At 43.0% G+C, this 18,444-nt stretch overlaps 1 protein-coding gene across 2 annotated transcripts; it reads left to right on the top strand.

The window, feature by feature from the left end:
• Positions 1 to 847: 847 nt before the first annotated feature.
• Positions 848 to 17,558, top strand: irak1 (interleukin-1 receptor-associated kinase 1). Of its 2 annotated transcripts, none has more exons than XM_084720108.1 (15): positions 848 to 1,181; positions 1,863 to 2,030; positions 2,111 to 2,254; positions 2,565 to 2,644; positions 2,730 to 2,903; positions 3,946 to 4,010; positions 4,163 to 4,274; positions 5,792 to 5,913; positions 6,187 to 6,400; positions 8,011 to 8,079; positions 10,568 to 10,655; positions 11,850 to 11,944; positions 14,444 to 15,062; positions 16,844 to 16,942; positions 17,449 to 17,558. In XM_084720108.1, the coding sequence occupies exons 1-15, from the start codon at positions 1,049 to 1,051 to the stop codon at positions 17,526 to 17,528; spliced, it is 2,262 nt and encodes a 753-aa protein (XP_084576234.1). In that variant the 5' UTR covers positions 848 to 1,048; the 3' UTR covers positions 17,529 to 17,558. The 2 variants fall into 2 exon arrangements, with proteins under 2 accessions (XP_084576234.1, XP_084576235.1); XM_084720109.1 differs by having other exon boundaries at positions 2,562 to 2,644.
• Positions 17,559 to 18,444: the final 886 nt, after the last annotated feature.

Genomic DNA, 18,444 nt, shown 5'->3' with positions numbered 1-18,444 from the left:
AGGATTCATCTCAGAGAAACTGTCAGGAGTTAACTGACTTGTAATCAGATTACTGGATTACATGAACGATTTAAACAGTATTTGTATAGAAATGATTCTGTCACAAACTTTAGGTTAATTTGAGATGAAGTGCGTCTCACCTGGACAGATGAGATCAGGAGGTGGAGACAAAAAGTCTGCAGACAAGTCAGACAGTTTTCAACAGACTTCAGAGAGACTAGAAGAAGAGACACGAACATCCTGTCAGGTCACCTGTAGGTCACCTGTAGTCTGCAGGTCATTGATCACAGCTGAAGAAATAAAGTTCGTTCTTGATCGTTGATTGAAGTTAAAATAGAAGAGATCCTCCTTTTGACTCATCGGTTCTTTTATCTGCCTTGTAAAGAACCAAACTGTTCTTTTGATCAGTCATATAGAACCTTTATTATTATCAGACACTAAATATCTGATTATTCATCAGACAACAGAAGATCAATATGTCATTAAATATTACAGTTACACAGAAAATTACTATTTTATACAACATGTGGTGTTTGTTGTCAAAGTTAAGAGCCAATCAGAGCCTGCCAGCTCATCGATCAGGTGACAGTCAGGTGTTTGCAGGTGGAGAGCAGCTGCAGCTCCTGGCTCTACAAACTGCGACCACCTCGATCTCGTGAGGACCTCATGAGATGAGGTTTTCGTTGCCTACGTGTGTATGACGTCAGAGCAAGTCGGGATCTAACCGGCATGCATTGTGCGGCGATCACCGCTGATCGATTCTGCGCAGACCTGGATCACCTCGAACGCACCTTTTGCCTCCGTGTGATCTGTCCCTGTTGGCTTTTATTTTAGAGGAGTTGTAACCGGATGCGGCTCTTATTGCAGTGAGCTTGATCAGGCGGAAGCAGCAGAGGAGCTGGAAAGTCTTGAGGAACCAAACTTTTAAAAACTTTATAAACTTTTTAAACTTTATAAACTTTTAATCACCAGGTCCGGTCTGTCCCGTAGTGAGCTGTTAGCCTGTTAGCTGTTAGCCTGTTAGCTTCAGAGGGAGTTCAGATTGAACATGTCTTCAGGAGACCAGAGACACCACAGAGACCAGTTCAGAGACCAGTATCTGTACCAGCTGCCGCCCTCCGTCCTCTGGGACTTTTGTCGGATCATGGACGGACTGTCGGACCTGGACTGGACCCGCTTCGGTGAGTCAAAACTAGAACCGAGACCGACTGATAACAGCTAACTGCTAACTGCTAACTGCTAACAACATGGAGGAGGAGAGGTTCTACCTGTCAGCTCACTTCACAGGAGATCAATATATTCTGTCTGTACACATCAGGGATGTTAAAGACTAGTCCTTAATTGATTAATCTCTTCTAAGAATTGAACTGATTAAAAATGTATTAATTGATAATCAATTGATAGTCTATAAGTGCTAAGCAGTAATCGAGGCTCATTCATTTGATTGGTGGAGGCTTTTAATGAATCAGCAAACTTAAAGTTAAGAATGAGAAAAAATGAAAAGAAGAAAAGAAAACTTGTGTTTGTTATTAATTATTGATGATGTCAGATTAAAGTGATCAACATTAAACTGACAGGAAGCTGCTCCACCTGTTTTCACATGTTTAGACCTTCAACTACTGATCAATCTGGCAATAGATTTTCCACTGATCGATTAGTTGTTTGGTTCATAAAATGTCTGAAAATGTTGATCAGAGTCCAAGTTGACGTCCTCAAATGTCTCGTTTTGTCCTCAACTCAAAGATCATCAGTTTTTACTGTCAGAGAGGAAAGAAACCAGAAAATATTCACATTTAAGAAACTGAAATATTTTTTTAAATTTAAAAATAAACTCAGTTTTGTCTCTCTGCCTCTGTCTGCAGCCTCAGAGGCCCTCAGTGATCAGACCGCCGTGCGATTGGCTGCGAGGAGGGACAGGCGGACCGACTGGGTGATGAACCAATGGGAGAGCAGGAACGGTCGTGTTGGGGAGCTGATTGACCTGTTGGAGCGTCTGCAGCTGCTCCGCCCACGTGATGTCATCCTAGGCTGTGAGTTCACTGACCTCTGATGACCTCTGATGACACGTTAATGTCCCGCTGACTGTCTCTGTCTGTCTGTGTGTCTGCAGGGACGTCCAGTCTGAAGCCTTCTTCTCATCATCATCATCCTCCTCCTCTTCCTCCTCCTCCCGTCTCTCTCTCTCAGTTTGACCCCCCTCCAAAACAGCCCAAGGCCCCGCCCACAACAAGCACCTGCAAACTGAGCACAACAGGTAACACACACACACACACACACACACACACACACACACACACACACTCAGATTTGTGTGAAGAATCACACAAATCTGATTGGTTACTGTCAGAGGCAGGGAGGCTGTGATTGGTGGAGTGGGCGGGGCTGCAGACGATCAGATTGTCCATCTGAGTTGACGTGATACAACAGTAGTTTATTAATTGTATTTTAATATAAATGTAACATGATTCAATGTAAAGTAACATGATTGTAATTAAATATAATATTATATAATATAACATGATGAAGGTTCTTCTTCTCTTGTTCTCGTGTTCTTTATTCAGCAGATGAAGGAGGAGGACGACCCCTGCCCAGACCGGCTCCGCCCCCCTCCAGTCTGAAGTCTGATTACCGCCCGCCCTCCGAGGTACGACGTGGAAAACATCATATAATAATAATAATGGTATTGTAACTTATAGTAGTAATGACATTAGTGATGATGTCATCCTCAGGCCCCTCCTGACATGGCGGCGTGCAGCAACGGCGTGATGTGCTGGTCGTACGAAGAGGTGCATGCTGGGACGCAGGGGTTCTCCCCCTCCCTGCAGGTGGGGGAGGGGGGGTTTGGAGTTGTGTACAGAGCGACTCTGAGGAACACCGAGTGCGCTGTGAAGAGACTCAAACAGGTCAGCCAATCACAGCGCACAGCACAACCACATGACTCTGCTTCTTCAGTGTTTTCTGTTGTCAGTTAGAGCTGCAACAGTCAGGCAACTTATTGATTAGCTGATTAAGTTTCAAAACCAAATGTATCAATAATCCATTGATCGTTCGAATCGTCTGGTTTCAGATTCTGAATGTTCTGATTTTCTTTGTCAGTAAATAAAGTGAGGAACATTTAAAACGTCACAGGAGCGATTTTCCTGATATTTATTGATCGATCGTGAAAATAATCTGCGGAATGATGGACGTTAGCTGTAGCTCCTCGATGTTTTCACATACCTGCTGTTAGAGAGATTCAGGTGAGTCATCGCTGAATGCTCGCTGTGTGATGATGTCAGAGGTGTAACCATGGCTACCAGCTGCTGTGTCACTGCCAGCGTTTCTTTTTCCAGTCAGGTTTGTTTTTAACGTCTCTGAACTACAGACACTGATATTCTACTCAGCTGTCACGCATATTTTTAATTATTATAAACAATAAAAAATAAAAACACAAACAGGTAAATATATTCAACTGAAATTCAGAAAGGATGTTAAAGATAAAATGCTTCCTGTAAAACTAAAAAATACCATCAGACAAACACTCATACGATCTGGACAGATGCAGCTGTGATTGGCCAGATATCAACCAATAATATCATCCATCTGATTTGTCGATCAGGCTCTGCTCCAAACTGTTTTGAATGAACTGGGGTGCGTTCACTCTGAAAACGTTGTGCGCTGTTTTGCTACAGTTTCCAGATTGAATGTCTCGTTTCCTCTAAGCGGTGCACAGCAGGCTCTCAGATTTGTTTTCTCTCGTGTGGTGGGCGTGTCACAGGTGTTATCCAATCAGCAGCAACGTGTTAAAGAGGAAGTGCAGAACGCTGGCTGTGGAACGCGGCACCGTCTCTGTCTCTATAAACCTTTGGCTACATTTTGTCAGGATGAACGCGGCCCGGTGTGATGAGGTTTGATCTGTGACAGGAAGTGGACTGTGATTGGTCAGTGGTGTTGTTTTTGTTGTAGGACTGTCTGTTGGACTGGACTCTGCTGAAGGAGAGTTTTCAGACTGAAGTGGACAAACTGACAAAGTGAGTTTTTTTTTGTCAGAACACAAACAGAAAAATCAATAAACATCACAAATATACTGATCAATATCAATGATTAACACAGTGACGATGTTTCAGACCAAAATGACCACATTTCATCAACCAGAGACACAGACTTGTTGTTCCTCTGTCAGGTTCAGACATCCGAACATCGTGGATCTGTTGGGTTTCAGTGAAGGTGGAGGATCAGTGTGTCTCATCTACAGCTTCATGGACAACAGATCACTGGAGGACCAGCTGCACAACGTAACACACAAACACACACATCTAATCAACGGTATTGACAGATACAATGTGCCTAAAATAATATCATAAAATATTCTGATCTGTCGTGTTTATTGAACACTCATTCAGTATTCAGAATGATAATGGAGAAGTGAACCCCTGGACTCAATAAGTGGTTGACCCGCCCTCAGCCCGGCGCTTCCTGTCGCTGTGGATCAGAGCTGCACATCTTTCTTCCTGACAGAACAGTTTGAGCTCTGTCTTATCCTCTGGACGTCTCGTGTGTACGACTCTCTTCAGGTCATTCAGTAGCGTCTCTGTTGGTCGAGGTCTGGACTCCAAAAGGTGGATTTAGTTTTTCTGGAGACATTCTGCTGTGGACTTGCTCCGGTGTTTTGGGTCGTTCTCCTGTTGCATCACCCAACTTCTACAGAGTTTCAGCTGACATGCAGACATTCTCACATGATCCTGAAGATTTTTTTGATAAACTTGTGAATTCATCTCAAGCTGGCTCAAATCATGATGTTTCCTCCACCGTGCTTTATGGTCGCGATGATGTTTTCATGATGATATGCGGTGACCTTCTTACACCAGATGTAGTGCTGTGTGTTCTTTCCAAATAGTTCAGTCTTAGTTTCATCAGTCCACAAAACATTTTTCTGTGGAGTGTCATTGTGCTCTTTTGCAAACTTCAGGTGTGCAGCAATGTTCAGTGAGCAGCGGCGTCCTTCATGGTGTCCTGCCACAGACACCCTGCTTGTTCAGTGTTTTACGTACTGTAGACTCATGAACACAGACGTTAGTCAGTTCCAATGACGCCTTCAAATCTCTGGCTGTCACTCAGGGTTGTTTCTTTACCTCATTGACGAGTCCTCGTTGTGCTCTTGGGGTCATTTTGACTGGACGCCCACTTCTTGGTAGAGTAGCCACAGTCCCAAAGTGTCTCCATCGGTAGATCGTTTGTTTAACTGTAGACTGGTGAATTTCTAAAGTCTTTGAAATCACTTTGTAACCCTTTCCAGCTTTATGTAAATCAACAATTCATGATCGTAGATCCTCTGAAAGCTCTTTTTGGCGAGGCATGGCTCACATAAGCATATTCTTCTTGTGTGGAACAAACTCAAAAAGTTTGAGTTGTTTTGATGAGTCACAGAAGCTCCAGTCCAAACCGCCAAACTCACTTTCTCAACAAGACTCCAGGTCTGTTAACACCTGACTCCAGTGAGCTTTTCTGAGGTCATTAACTCAACGGTTCACATACTTTTTCCACTAACACTGTGAGGTTTTTATGGTTTTTCTCATTAAAGATCAGAATTTATTTGTGTTATTATTTTAGGCACTTTATATTTGTCAATACTCTTGACTTAGATGACGATCAGAACTTATTTTATAACAAATTAATGCAAAAAAACATGAAATTCCAAAAGTTTCACATCCTTTTTCTTGCCACACACGCAACATAATACGTGTGTGTGTGTGTGTGTGTGTGTGTGTGTGTGTGTGTGTGTGTGTGTGTGTGTGTGTGTGTGTGTGATCAGGAGCGTGTGTTCCTGTCGTGGTCTCACAGAGTCGGTGTTGTTGAAGGAGCATCAACAGCTCTGCAGTTTCTTCATTTTCCTCCTGAAGGACACAAACCGCTCATCCACGGAGACGTCAAGAGGTCAGCGTCACGTCATGTGACAGCACACCTACATGACATCACTTATAAATCTGTAAAACAATATTTATGTAGAATGATCCGCAGCGGTGTGTCCCTCAGCTCTCCCTCCACCTTCATTAATAGTTTTTCTTCTGCAGAATAAAGAGGCCGTGACATCACACGTCATGACTTGTCACATGACGTACTGTCACTGTTGTCAGTTTCCTAGTGCTTCGGGAGGTTTAACGTCTTTCTGTGGGTTTAATGTCTCTGTCTCTCCATGTGTCTCTGCAGCTCAAACATTCTGTTGGACCGCCACCTGGTGGCGAAGCTGGCCGACTTCGGTCTGGCTCGCTGTGCGTCTCGCGGCTCGTTGGGATGCTCGGCAGCTCAGACGGCGTCAGTGGGTAAAACGGCGACAGTGAGAGGAACGCTGGCGTACCTGCCTGAAGAGTATGTGAGGAACGGAGAGCTGGGGACCGCTGTGGACGTCTACAGCTTTGGAGTGGTGAGAAGCCATAGGGGCTGATGGGAAATGTAGTCTGTTAGTTCACCAAAGACTAATGATCTGTTTAAGACAAGTCTGAAATTAAAATCAGCAGAAAGTTTGATCCAAGACATAAAATATTTATAATAAATATTTATCTGTCAGCTTCACCAGAACAACTTTACAGCTGCACATTAAAGACAAAAACTATTTTAGTTCAGATTCTCATGAGAATAAAAGACATTTTATGGACCAAACAACTAATTGCTTAGTGGAAAAGGTATTGCCAGATTGATCACTACTTGAAAAATAGGTCCAAACATGTGAAAACAAGCGGAGCGCACGGACGCACATCCCAGTATTTTTTGGTTCGCTCTGTAAAGGCAGAATACAGAAACTTCCAAATAAGGTCAAAAGTCAAATCAGAGGTCAGCATTAATATGTAGAAATAATAACCTGATATAAAGTTATAAAACTGACACACATACATGTTATCTGCCTGCAGCTATTTGCCTCGACAAGGAAACTTTAAAGTCATTTTCCTCAGTTCTGCACTCTGAAGGCTCCAACACATGATCAGCGGTAAAAATGCTTTGCGCTGGTTGTCCCGTTGTTTTCCTATGAAGAGAGCGGAGTCGCCCGACCAGGCGGCACCGCTACCCTCAGCGTAGCGCACCGCTTGGATCTGCCGCTGACTGCTGCGCTCAAAGTGTAACACAACATTAAAAACAGACTACGATCTACGATAAGATTACTGAATCATATAGTTTATGAACTTAGCTACATCCAGAGCTAAAGTTAGCGCAGCCATTTGTACACCTAGCAGACAGGATGGAGCCGTTGTAGCGCTGTGCTGCGCCTCTCTGCGCCCTACATCACGGCGACTCCAGAACAAATTTCTTATCACGTGAAGGCCCCTTGAGAAGTTCCTGCCCTTTTCCTTTGTAGGGCAGAGCTCAGAGAACCTGGTGTGAAGGACAGATAGAACATACATTTTTTACAGGAATCCAGTTTGTTTTCGTGGATTTAACTGATGCAGACTGTGACACCTTTGATCTTCTGTTTCTATGGTTTTGTGATGTGACATCATGACTACAGAAACAATTGATAACTGCGAAAGTCTGATTAGGTCATCTGACGTTGACTGATGTTAGTTATTGGTTTGATTATTAGTAATAATGTGTGTATTGATGGTGGCTGATGGGGCTCATTATCAGTTCATTGTACTCATCAGTGACCTCATACTTCATACATGACAGCAGCTCTATTGATCGTCGTTATACCGTTCTTTCTGCCATAATAAACTTATACCCCCCAACAATAATGAGACACCCCTGCAGGTCACACGTGTGTTAGTGATGCTGAAGGCACTGGTGATGATGTCATTATGTCATGTGACAGGTTTAAATATTCCTACTTCCTGTGTGGAACAGTGTAAACTCAACAGTTGAGTCTGTTTATTGTTTATACTGCATATATTGTTCCTATTTTTACATTTCCTCTGGTTTATGATGTTTGTTTACGTGTTCATTGTTTGTTGTTGTGTTTTTGTTCTGTTTTGCTGTAACACTGCAGATTTCTCTGCTGTGGGACAAATTATGGAAAGTAAAGAAATAGTTTGTGTGTTTCAGGTGTTGTTGGAGGTTCTGACGGGTCGACGAGCTCTGGAGAAAGACAGGAAGTCAAGAGACAGATACCTGGTCAGAACACACACACACACACACACACACACACACACACACACACACACACACACACACACACACACAGCGTTCACTCTAACGTCTAAAACACAATAATCTGAATTTTAGGCCTTAAAATGTCTTTAATACTGTGATGTGCTGTTTCCTGTCGTAGAAAAAGATTCTAGAAGTATTAAGTTAAATATTTTAAATAAAAAACTTACTTCCATCTAAGGCAGTCATTCCTAAACACTGGCTTGTGACCCTCAGGTGGGTCACAGGAGATTTTGTTTGGGTCACTGAATAAATCAAAAAGTATGAAAAATTTTCTGCAAATTGAACATTTATATCTTCAGCACATCTTAATCATTAAACATTTAAAATGTATGTATTGTTTTAGTGAAGAGGGAAAAAAGCCAAGAGTCTGTTAATTCAATGTAAATACATTTATTTTGTCTCATTTATGAAGAAGCTAAAATGTCCCAACATGTCAACATGTCAACATGTCAACAGCATGTCAACATGTCAGCATGTCAGCATGTCAGCATGTCAGCATGTCAACATGTCAACATGTCAGCATGTCAGCATGTCAACATGTCAACATGTCAACATGTCAACATGTCAACAGCATGTCAACATGTCAGCAGCATGTCAGCATGTCAGCAGCATGTCAGCATGTCAACATGTCAACATGTCAGCATGTCAACATGTCAACAGCATGTCAACATGTCAGCAGCATGTCAGCATGTCAGCAGCATGTCAACATGTCAACATGTCAGCATGTCAACATGTCAGCATGTCAACATGTCAACAGCATGTCAACATGTCAACATGTCAGCATGTCAACATGTCAGCATGTCAACATGTCAACATGTCAACATGTCAGCATGTCAACATGTCAGCATGTCAACATGTCAACATGTCAACAGCATGTCAACATGTCAGCATGTCAACATGTCAGCATGTCAACATGTCAACATGTCAACAGCATGTCAACATGTCAGCATGTCAGCATGTCAACATGTCAGCATGTCAACATGTCAGCATGTCAACATGTCAGCATGTCAACATGTCAACATGTCAGCAGCATGTCAACATGTCAACATGTCAGCATGTCAACATGTCAACATGTCAACATGTCAACAGCATGTCAACATGTCAGCAGCATGTCAGCATGTCAGCAGCATGTCAACATGTCAACATGTCAGCAGCATGTCAACATGTCAACATGTCAGCAGCATGTCAACATGTCAGCAGCATGTCAACATGTCAGCATGTCAACATGTCAGCATGTCAACATGTCAGCATGTCAACATGTCAACAGCATGTCAACATGTCAACATGTCAGCATGTCAACATGTCAGCATGTCAACATGTCAACAGCATGTCAACATGTCAACATGTCAGCATGTCAACATGTCAGCATGTCAACATGTCAGCAGCATGTCAACATGTCAGCATGTCAACATGTCAGCATGTCAACATGTCAACAGCATGTCAACATGTCAACATGTCAGCATGTCAACATGTCAGCATGTCAGCATGTCAACATGTCAACAGCATGTCAACATGTCAACATGTCAGCATGTCAGCATGTCAACATGTCAACATGTCAGCATGTCAACATGTCAACATGTCAGCAGCATGTCAACATGTCAACATGTCAGCAGCATGTCAACATGTCAACATGTCAGCAGCATGTCAACATGTCAGCAGCATGTCAACATGTCAACAGCATGTCAACATGTCAACATGTCAGCATGTCAGCAGCATGTCAACATGTCAGCATGTCAACATGTCAACATGTCAGCATGTCAACATGTCAGCATGTCAGCAGCATGTCAACATGTCAGCATGTCAACATGTCAACATGTCAGCAGCATGTCAACATGTCAACATGTCAGCAGCATGTCAACATGTCAGCATGTCAGCAGCATGTCAACATGTCAGCAGCATGTCAACATGTCAGCAGCATTTCAGCATGTCAGCATGTCAACATGTCAGCAGCATGTCAACATGTCAACATGTCAACATGTCAACAGCATGTCAACATGTCAACATGTCAACATGTCAACATGTCAACATGTCATAACCTGCTGCACCTTCTGCAGGAAATGACATCAGTCACATGAGAAGTCAGAAAAATGTAAAGCTGCTGTTAAAACTCTTGTTCTTTATTTACATCAGCAGCCTTACATTTATTTTGTAACTGTGTTGTAATTGAGGGACTCAGATTTCCTTCATGTCCTTTTTTGTCAGTTTGGAAGTGAAATATGTCTTAAATGACATCATAAACATCTTAAAATGTCTTCAATTTAACTTGTTGAAACCTTACAGGTTAGTTGCAGGAGCTCCGACACTTCTCTGTGCTTAAAGTGTGATTTACTGTATATATATTTTTTTCTATTTGTCTTTATTCTATAATGATTCTAGAGTGATTCGTTCTGTTTTCTACTTGTTCTGTCTGAGCTGCAGTAACATGTGAGTTTCTCCGGTGTTTGTGTAGAAGGACCTGGTGGACGAGGTGGAGGACGGTCCGCCAGGTTCGTGTGCAGCAGCCTGGAGGAAACAGCTGGACCAGCGACTCACCACAGGTGTGTGTGTGTGTGTGTGTGTGTGTGTGTGTGTGTGTGTGTGTGTGTGTGTGCTGAGGGGTGAAACTATGACGTGAGATTAATGTGTTAGTGAGACATGTTGAGTCTAAATCCAGGATGTTCAGAGTCATGAAGGCGTCTCTCTTTTAACCTGCTAGATCACCATGGTAACTGATGCTAAACTCATCACCTGGTCAGCAGCAGGTTATGTTCAGAGTTTATGATTAAATCGTCTGTAAAAAGCAGCGCTGTTTAACTAATTATTGTTCTAACAAGGTTGTTTATGAGCGATATAACTTTAAAACTGAGGGAGGAGGTTAAAAATCAAGAGTTGTTGAGCTGAATGTTCATAATATCACTGAACGAATCCATATAATGTAAAAATGAAACATAATGTAACAGCAGCATCACGTTGTCATGGTAACCTCTGTTTGGTGATGCAGAGTCATTTCCCCCGTTTGCTCCAGATCATATTAACTCTTTAAATTGACATGGTTTATAATCCACACAGTAAAATAATGATGAAGCAACTACAGACACTTTGAAGACTTTTGACTGTTTTCTGTTTTGTCTGTGATTTTGCAGCTCAGATCACTGATTAGAAAATTGATCATCATTGATCACAGACAATCTTAAATCAGTTCCACTCATTTTCCGTTGGTTTGGTGAAAAACTTCAGTGATGTCCTCGTCTCTGTCATCAGAGGACAGAGTCAGACAGACTTCATCATGTTTAAATCTGCTGGATGGACTTTTATTGTTTAATGTTTTCATGTTAGAATAAACGGCAGCATTAAGACCACATTTAGTCCATCAGTCATTTTCTCACATCATTCTTCTTCTCCTGCTTTATTTGTCATGTATTTTTTTTCCACAGCTCATAATTATAACAACTTGATGGTTTTGACTTCAGTAAGACGCTCGATCGCTTCATTTCATGAGGAAGAAGAGTCAAATGAAACAAACGTCACTTTTCTGTGAAACGAAAGTCTGGATTAACAAAGAGAGCTGATAACCACCATCGTGATCCCCGTTATCTCTGATCCAGGTTTTAGGTTTTGTCGATCCAGATCATGCAGAGAGAGTCTGGCTGTGTTGAACTTCCTGTAGTTCAGCCCTCTGATCATGTCTGGTCTCTGTGTGTGAGTTTGTGTGTTTGTGACGTGCAGCTGCTGTGTTCATGTTGTGTCCACAGGGGGCGCTGCAGAGCCTGCTGGCTGTATGGAGATGGTGGATCTGGCCTGCAGGTGTCTGGACAGGAACAGGAAGAAGAGGCCGGCCATGACGAAGGTCAGAGACACACCTGCTTTGTTTACAGTGTTTCTGTGTCCAGCATGTCTGTCCAGAGTCTCGTCTCCTCTGCAGGACGATGGACACTTGACACTTTAATGATCTTTGAGCTTCTCTCAAGACAAAATTTACAGTTTTAGCTCCGCCTCTGTGGACGTCTACGTCCTGTTTAACAGTCTGCTTTCAATCATAATTTGGGCATTTTTTCCCCCCAAAATGTATATTTCTTGGTTAGGATTCTTCAAAGGACGTAAATTAAAGTTTTTATTGTCACTTCAGTGAAACGTCAGGAGCCCTTTTAAAGAGACGTCTTGTAATGCTGCTGTGAGACGTGACGTCTTCATTATGTCGCCTCACTGTCCGACTGTAGACATCAAACCTTCTGATTCAGTCAGTCATAATATGTGTCAGGCTCTTATTAAAGTTATTCATAGTTTTCTCTGACGATGTTTGACAAAAGTACATTTAAAATATTTCAAAGCAACCTTTCCTTTTGACCACAGTCGTCTTTAGATAAATATATTTACAGTCCAATTATAGAAAACAAAAATAGACTGTGTGGTGTTTTAATTTGAGATAACACAAAATCTATATTTATATACACTAGGAAATTAGAAATTAAAGAATAGGGGGCTTTTTGGGGAAATATACTATAATTTTCTACTTCTCCCAAATTTCCTCACATTAATTTTTCTAAAGAAAAAATAAACCAAAATGAAAGTTAAAATGGAGCCACTGATGGTCACTTCCATCTTATTTTAGTTAGAAATGGTTGGTGATTATTTCATGTACAAACCTGAAAATGTAAACTGGATTAAACATGTGGTTGTAATTTTTATGCCTGGTGTGAAACCGGAGTAAACTGGAAACTCAGACTTGTATCTGCAGTAATTTTAATGGAATCACACGACCAGAGAAGAGAAACAAGGACAGCAGCACATCGTGTTTACAGGATGAGTATCAGAAGAGAAAGAGTGGTGGGTGACAGATCGGCTCGATGGTTCTTCAGAACGTGATGGAGACGTTTCACTTTAGTTAGTTAGTTAATTGAAGGTCTCTGAAACGCGCCGCTGTCCCTCACCCTCGTTCAGTTTTATGCCAACGGAACTTTTCAGAATGCTATGGGAGACGTGATAAATGCATGATAATGCTTCATGTAGAAGTGTGAAGTGTGTTGCTTAGCAACAATCAACAATTCATGTGTGGACACGAACTGTAAGACCAGGCGCAGCTGCGACCGCTGTCAGTCAGGCTCGGTGCAGTCGGTGTAAACGTAGTGAAGTCCGGCCTAAGACTTAAGACCCAGCTGGTCCTGATGTGTGCAACACTGTTAGTTTGTATATTTTTTCCTTTTAACTTGATGTTCTGCTTTTATTCTGTAAAAAGAAGCGGCCATGACCAAAACGTGGGGAAAAAAGTCATGAGTCATGTTTGATAATAAGTTTTTGTCTGTAGATGATCTTATATAATAAAATAAAATAATTAACCTGTAATATTTCCATATCATCACCGTCTGCTCCGAGATCAGAGATCAGGTGTCTTCCTACGTCCACGCTAGGGATGTTCCTGCCGACTAATTTCCCTGTCCATTAAACACAAAATTTAATATAAACTAAGAAAAAACTCAGAAAGCTGCTAAAATTTAGCAGAATTTATTAATTTCTAATGTTAAACACTGTCTGAAAAAATACTGTGTGTATTAAGAACCATTTGAAGACGTTGATCACAGTCTACAGTCACCAAATCGAACTTTAAATGCTGCTGAGATGCCGCTACTTTGCTCTGTGCAACACAAACCTACACATTAATGAACAAAACATGACAACAACTCAAACGCTTCACCTTTTCAGACTGAAGAGGGTCACAGTGTCTGCAGGTAAAGGATCCAGAGCTAACGTTAGCCGCCAGCCTGACACGTAGTGTGGCTAACGTTAGCCGCTAGCCTGACACGCAGTGTGGCTAACGTTAGCTGCTAGCCTGACACGCAGTGTTGCTAATGTTAGCAGTGCTAACAGCAGCAGCAGCTCTGCTTGCAGGTTTATGTCTGTGTCTGTGTGTAATGTGGTCACGTGTTTCTCCAGTCGAGTGAATATATATCAGCTTATTCTGTCACAGTCTACATTCATCTGTCTGATTTTGCTGATGTAAACATCCGGTGTTGCCACGGTGATCGGTTCATACGCGCTGGGCGAGAGGAGCTGCTGTCTGACAGAGACGCAGCACCGACTAGAGGCAACAGATAACTGACATCATGCATGAATGAAATATTGATACATATTTTAAACGACTAGTATTTCTGATGCGGACTAGCGAGGGCGGGGACGTTTAATCGTATAGTCGACTAATCACGTGCGCCTCTAGTCCAAACTAAATCTGAAAGTTAAATCTCAGTTTGAAATGTGTGAAGTGAAGTGTTTGTGTTCTTGATTTAAATCAGAGTCATACTGGTGTTCCTCAGGGTTCCTCTTCTGTTCTCACGTACTCACGTTCTCCTCTCAGGTGTTTGACAAACTTCAGGACATCCACAACATCGTGAGGAAGACCAGCTCCTCCTCCTCCTCACCCCTCCATCACCCTCCTCACCCCTCTCAGTCCCTCCCCAGACCCCCCCGCCCTCTGGACTCCAGTGTGGGAGCTCTGTCCCAGCAGCTATCCAGACTGGGACCACTGGAGGACACCTACCAGCCCTCCCAGTCTTCCCAGTCCTCCCAGTCCTCTTCCTCCTCTCTCTCCTCCCTCACCCCTCCACACCCTCTAAATTCCTCCTCCTCGCTCCCCTCATCCTCGTCTTCCTGCCTCCCCCGGTCCTTGTTCTCCGGTCCCTGCGAGACTGATGAGAGTCGAGGGTTCTCCCAGTACCACCAGCGTTCCCAGTTCAGGTCGAACGGGACTTCCAGAGACAGTCCGACTGGGCCTCTACATTCCCAGTTCAGCCAGCCTTCTGTCCCTGCTGAGGACCAGTATAACTTCCCTCCTCAGCTCAGTAGCACCAGTGACAGGTCTGCAGGACCGGACTACAGAGGACCAACCACAGCAGGGGCCACAGCAGGACTCTCTGGTGACCCAGAATCCCTCTCTCCCATGGGGTCCCTGCACTCGTTGTCCCCGGGGCCCTCAGGTATGTCAGTTTATTGAACTGGATTATAAGTGTTGTCATGGAAACTGTGAATTCCAGGTTCCACGCTGCAGGTTAAAGCTACCATCAACATCAAGACTTTAAATATGAAAAACTGTGGAGGAAGTGTTGAGTTTTAGAAATAAAAAACTGTCTCTAATAGAAGAAACAGCAGCAGTCTGTTAGCAGCTGTTCTTCAGTTCAGACTTAGCCTCATGCTAACTTAGCCTCATGCTAGCATCAGTGTTAACTAAGTTTAGTTTCATCATGAGTAAATTCAAACAGGTTGCAGCTCACAAACCTCATCCTCACTAAAGATTTTCAGCCAGGTGTAACTGTTGTGTAGCTAATTGAACCAACTGACAAAGCTAATGTTAGCATGCTAAAATCTGAGCCATTTAGACTAAACAAGGTCGACATATCAGACCTGAAACCTGATAAATGTTTTTTAATAATGATTCGGTCTGAAGATTTTAAATTACATTTCACTAAAACAACAACTTTATGCTAATAACATTTGACTAAATGAGTAAATGACATCAGTTAGCTTAGCATCATCAGATATCTGCCTCTCATTATAAACTACATCTAATACAGTGAAAAAGATTTATCTTTGAGTTCTAAAACTGTGGTTTCCAGAAGTTCTGCTAGCTTGTGATGCTACACTGACTTCCTGTTTTCACAGTCGATTGCTCCTGATAGGACAGATGTTTCCTAGCAACAGATCTACACATCATTGAGGTCTTTAAACATTTCTGAAGTTTTAAATCAGCCTGATGTAGTGAATCAGTAGTTTTAAACTAGTTGGTTGAGACTGAGAGCTGAGGACAGACAGCTGCTGTGTCTCTGTCCTGCTCATCTCCATCAAACATAATAAATCATTTATAATATCTGTCAAAAATCTTCATCTGAGCAGATAAGTTTTCTTCATAAATCGAGTCTGACAAATTATTTTCATTAAGATTATTTGAAGTTATTTCTATAGTCCAACATCACAAACCATGTTTTGGCTGAGACACCATCTGTCCTCGATCAGGTGAGGAAAAACTGCAGAAGAGCCCTTTTAACGGGAAGAAAAAGACAGAACTCTCAGGGAGAGTCACATGATACTCCCAGGACCGACTGATGTACAACAGATGCTCAGTGCACAGAACAGAGCAGCAAAATCACCAAAACTCCAGTTTCTGATTCATAGAATTATAAAATAAATATGTGAAGACTGAGGATCCAGGAGAACGCTGAAGAACTTCAGGTGTTGTCTGTCAGAGACCTGAAGAGAACAGACAACAAAATCACTTTAACTACAAACATTTGACAACATAATTATGACAAACTAGATTATAAAATATTTCCCGTGTGTGCGTGTGTGCGCGTGTGTGTGCGCGTGTGTGTGTGCGTGTGTGTGTGTGCGTGCGTGCGCGTGCGCGCGTGCGTGTGTGTGTGTGCGTGCGTGCGTGCGTGCGTGTGTGTGTGTGCGTGTGTGTGTGTGTGTGCGTGTGTGTGTGTGTGTGCGTGTGTGTGCGCGTGTGTGTGCGCGTGTGTGTGCGCGTGTGTGTGTGCGTGCGTGCGTGCGTGCGTGCGTGCGTGCGCGTGCGTGTGTGTGTGTGTGTGCGTGCGTGCGTGCGTGCGTGCGTGTGTGCGCGTGTGCGCGTGCGTGCGTGCGTGCGTGCGTGCGCGTGCGTGTGTGTGTGCGTGCGTGCGTGCGTGCGTGCGTGCGTGCGTGCGTGCGTGCGTGCGTGTGCGTGTGCGTGCGTGTGTGTGCGTGTGTGTGTGTGTGTCTTCAGTCACCATGAATCCCAGTAAGCTGCGTTTCCTGCAGAAGAAAACTCTGTACGAGGAGGGAAGGATTCAGACTCCTGAGCTGCTGTCGTCTGATGACCTCTGTACGTTAAACACACTCACATCTTTTATTTATTATGGTTAAAATCACTTTGTCTTCAAATTGTCTCGTCTCGTATCTCGTTTAATCTCATTTGCTCCCACACAGGTGTGATCTCGTTCGACCTCTCAACTCTCTGTATCTGTTAAATATCATCTCTCATCTGGTCTCTTATTCAGTTTGATGATATTCAACAACAGTTGAATTTTTACATTCAAACAAAACATGATGTTCATCCGTCAATAATTATCATCACACCTTATTGTAGAGTTGAAAGTTACGGACAGCCTGTGAACACCTCCTGTTTTCACGCGGTCCATACTGTTCTTTAAATTCACAGTATAGATCACATGAGGTCACACTCTGGAGTTCATAATGTCACATCTGCAGGAAGTGGTCCTCTGCTCACCTGCAGGCTTCTGTCATATCTCATCTCATCAGTGTTTAGTTGTGGTTGACTCCATCATGTCCTCCTGTCTCTCGTCTCTCATGTTTCCTGTGTCCCATCAGATGGAGGGAGGAAGTCGGTGGAGTTCAGAGGACCAGAGGAGAGCGATGAGCTCGATTATCTTCCTGTTAAACATGACTGAGTCAAGGAGGCGGTCAGCTATAGAGCTGCATAACTGCAGAGCTGCAGAGCTATAGACCTGCGGAGCTGTGGAGCTGTAGAGCTGTAGAGCTATAGAGCTGCAGAGCTGCATAACTGCAGAGCTGCAGAGTGTCATGTCTCCTCCTGAAGGACCAGAGACCAACGGATTCACTCAAAGACTTTATCATCATGTTTGTGTCATAAACTGCTGGATGTCATCATGTTCTCACAGAACGTTCACTGTTCCATGTTCTACGGTGATGAACAGCTGTTGAATCCACATGTGACACGTTCCTTCTTTCCACTACACTGAGATCAGCAGCTCGTTCTCTCACTTTAATGACGTCAGTCTCACACACAGGCAGGTACACACATCAACGATGGTGGCAGAGTTACTGTAGAAAAACTTCTACTCTGAATACCACAGACCGTATTAAAGGGATAGTTCACCCACAAATGAGAATTCAGTCATTATCTACTCGCCCTCATGATTGAAGGTCAGGTTTAGTTTTTTAGTTCACAAAACACTGCTGGAGTTTCACAGGAAAACAGTGTTGCAGAATTTCCAAAATAGTAGAGATGAATGGTGACCAGTTTTCAAACTGAAAAAACAACAGAATGAAAACAAACTGCCTCCATCCTGCTCCTCAGAGGGCTGAACTACAGGAAGTTCAACACAGCCAGACTCTCTCTGCATGATCTGGATCGACAAAACCTAAAACCTGGATCAGAGATAACGGGGATCACGATGGTGGTTATCGGCTCTCTTTGTTAATCCAGACTTTCGTTTCACAGAAAAGTGACGTTTGTTTCATTTGACTCTTCTTCCTCATGAAATGAAGCAATCGAGCGTCTTACTGAAGTCAAAACCATCAAGTTGTTATAATTATGAGCTGTGGAAAAAAAATACATGACAA

Source organism: Lutjanus erythropterus, chromosome 6 (assembly GCF_056507025.1).
Source record: "Lutjanus erythropterus isolate fLutEry1 chromosome 6, fLutEry1.hap2, whole genome shotgun sequence".
Lineage (NCBI taxonomy): Eukaryota > Metazoa > Chordata > Actinopteri > Lutjaniformes > Lutjanidae > Lutjanus > Lutjanus erythropterus.
The sequence above is the reverse complement of the archived record's forward strand: the minus strand, read 5'-3'. Positions and strand labels throughout refer to the sequence as shown.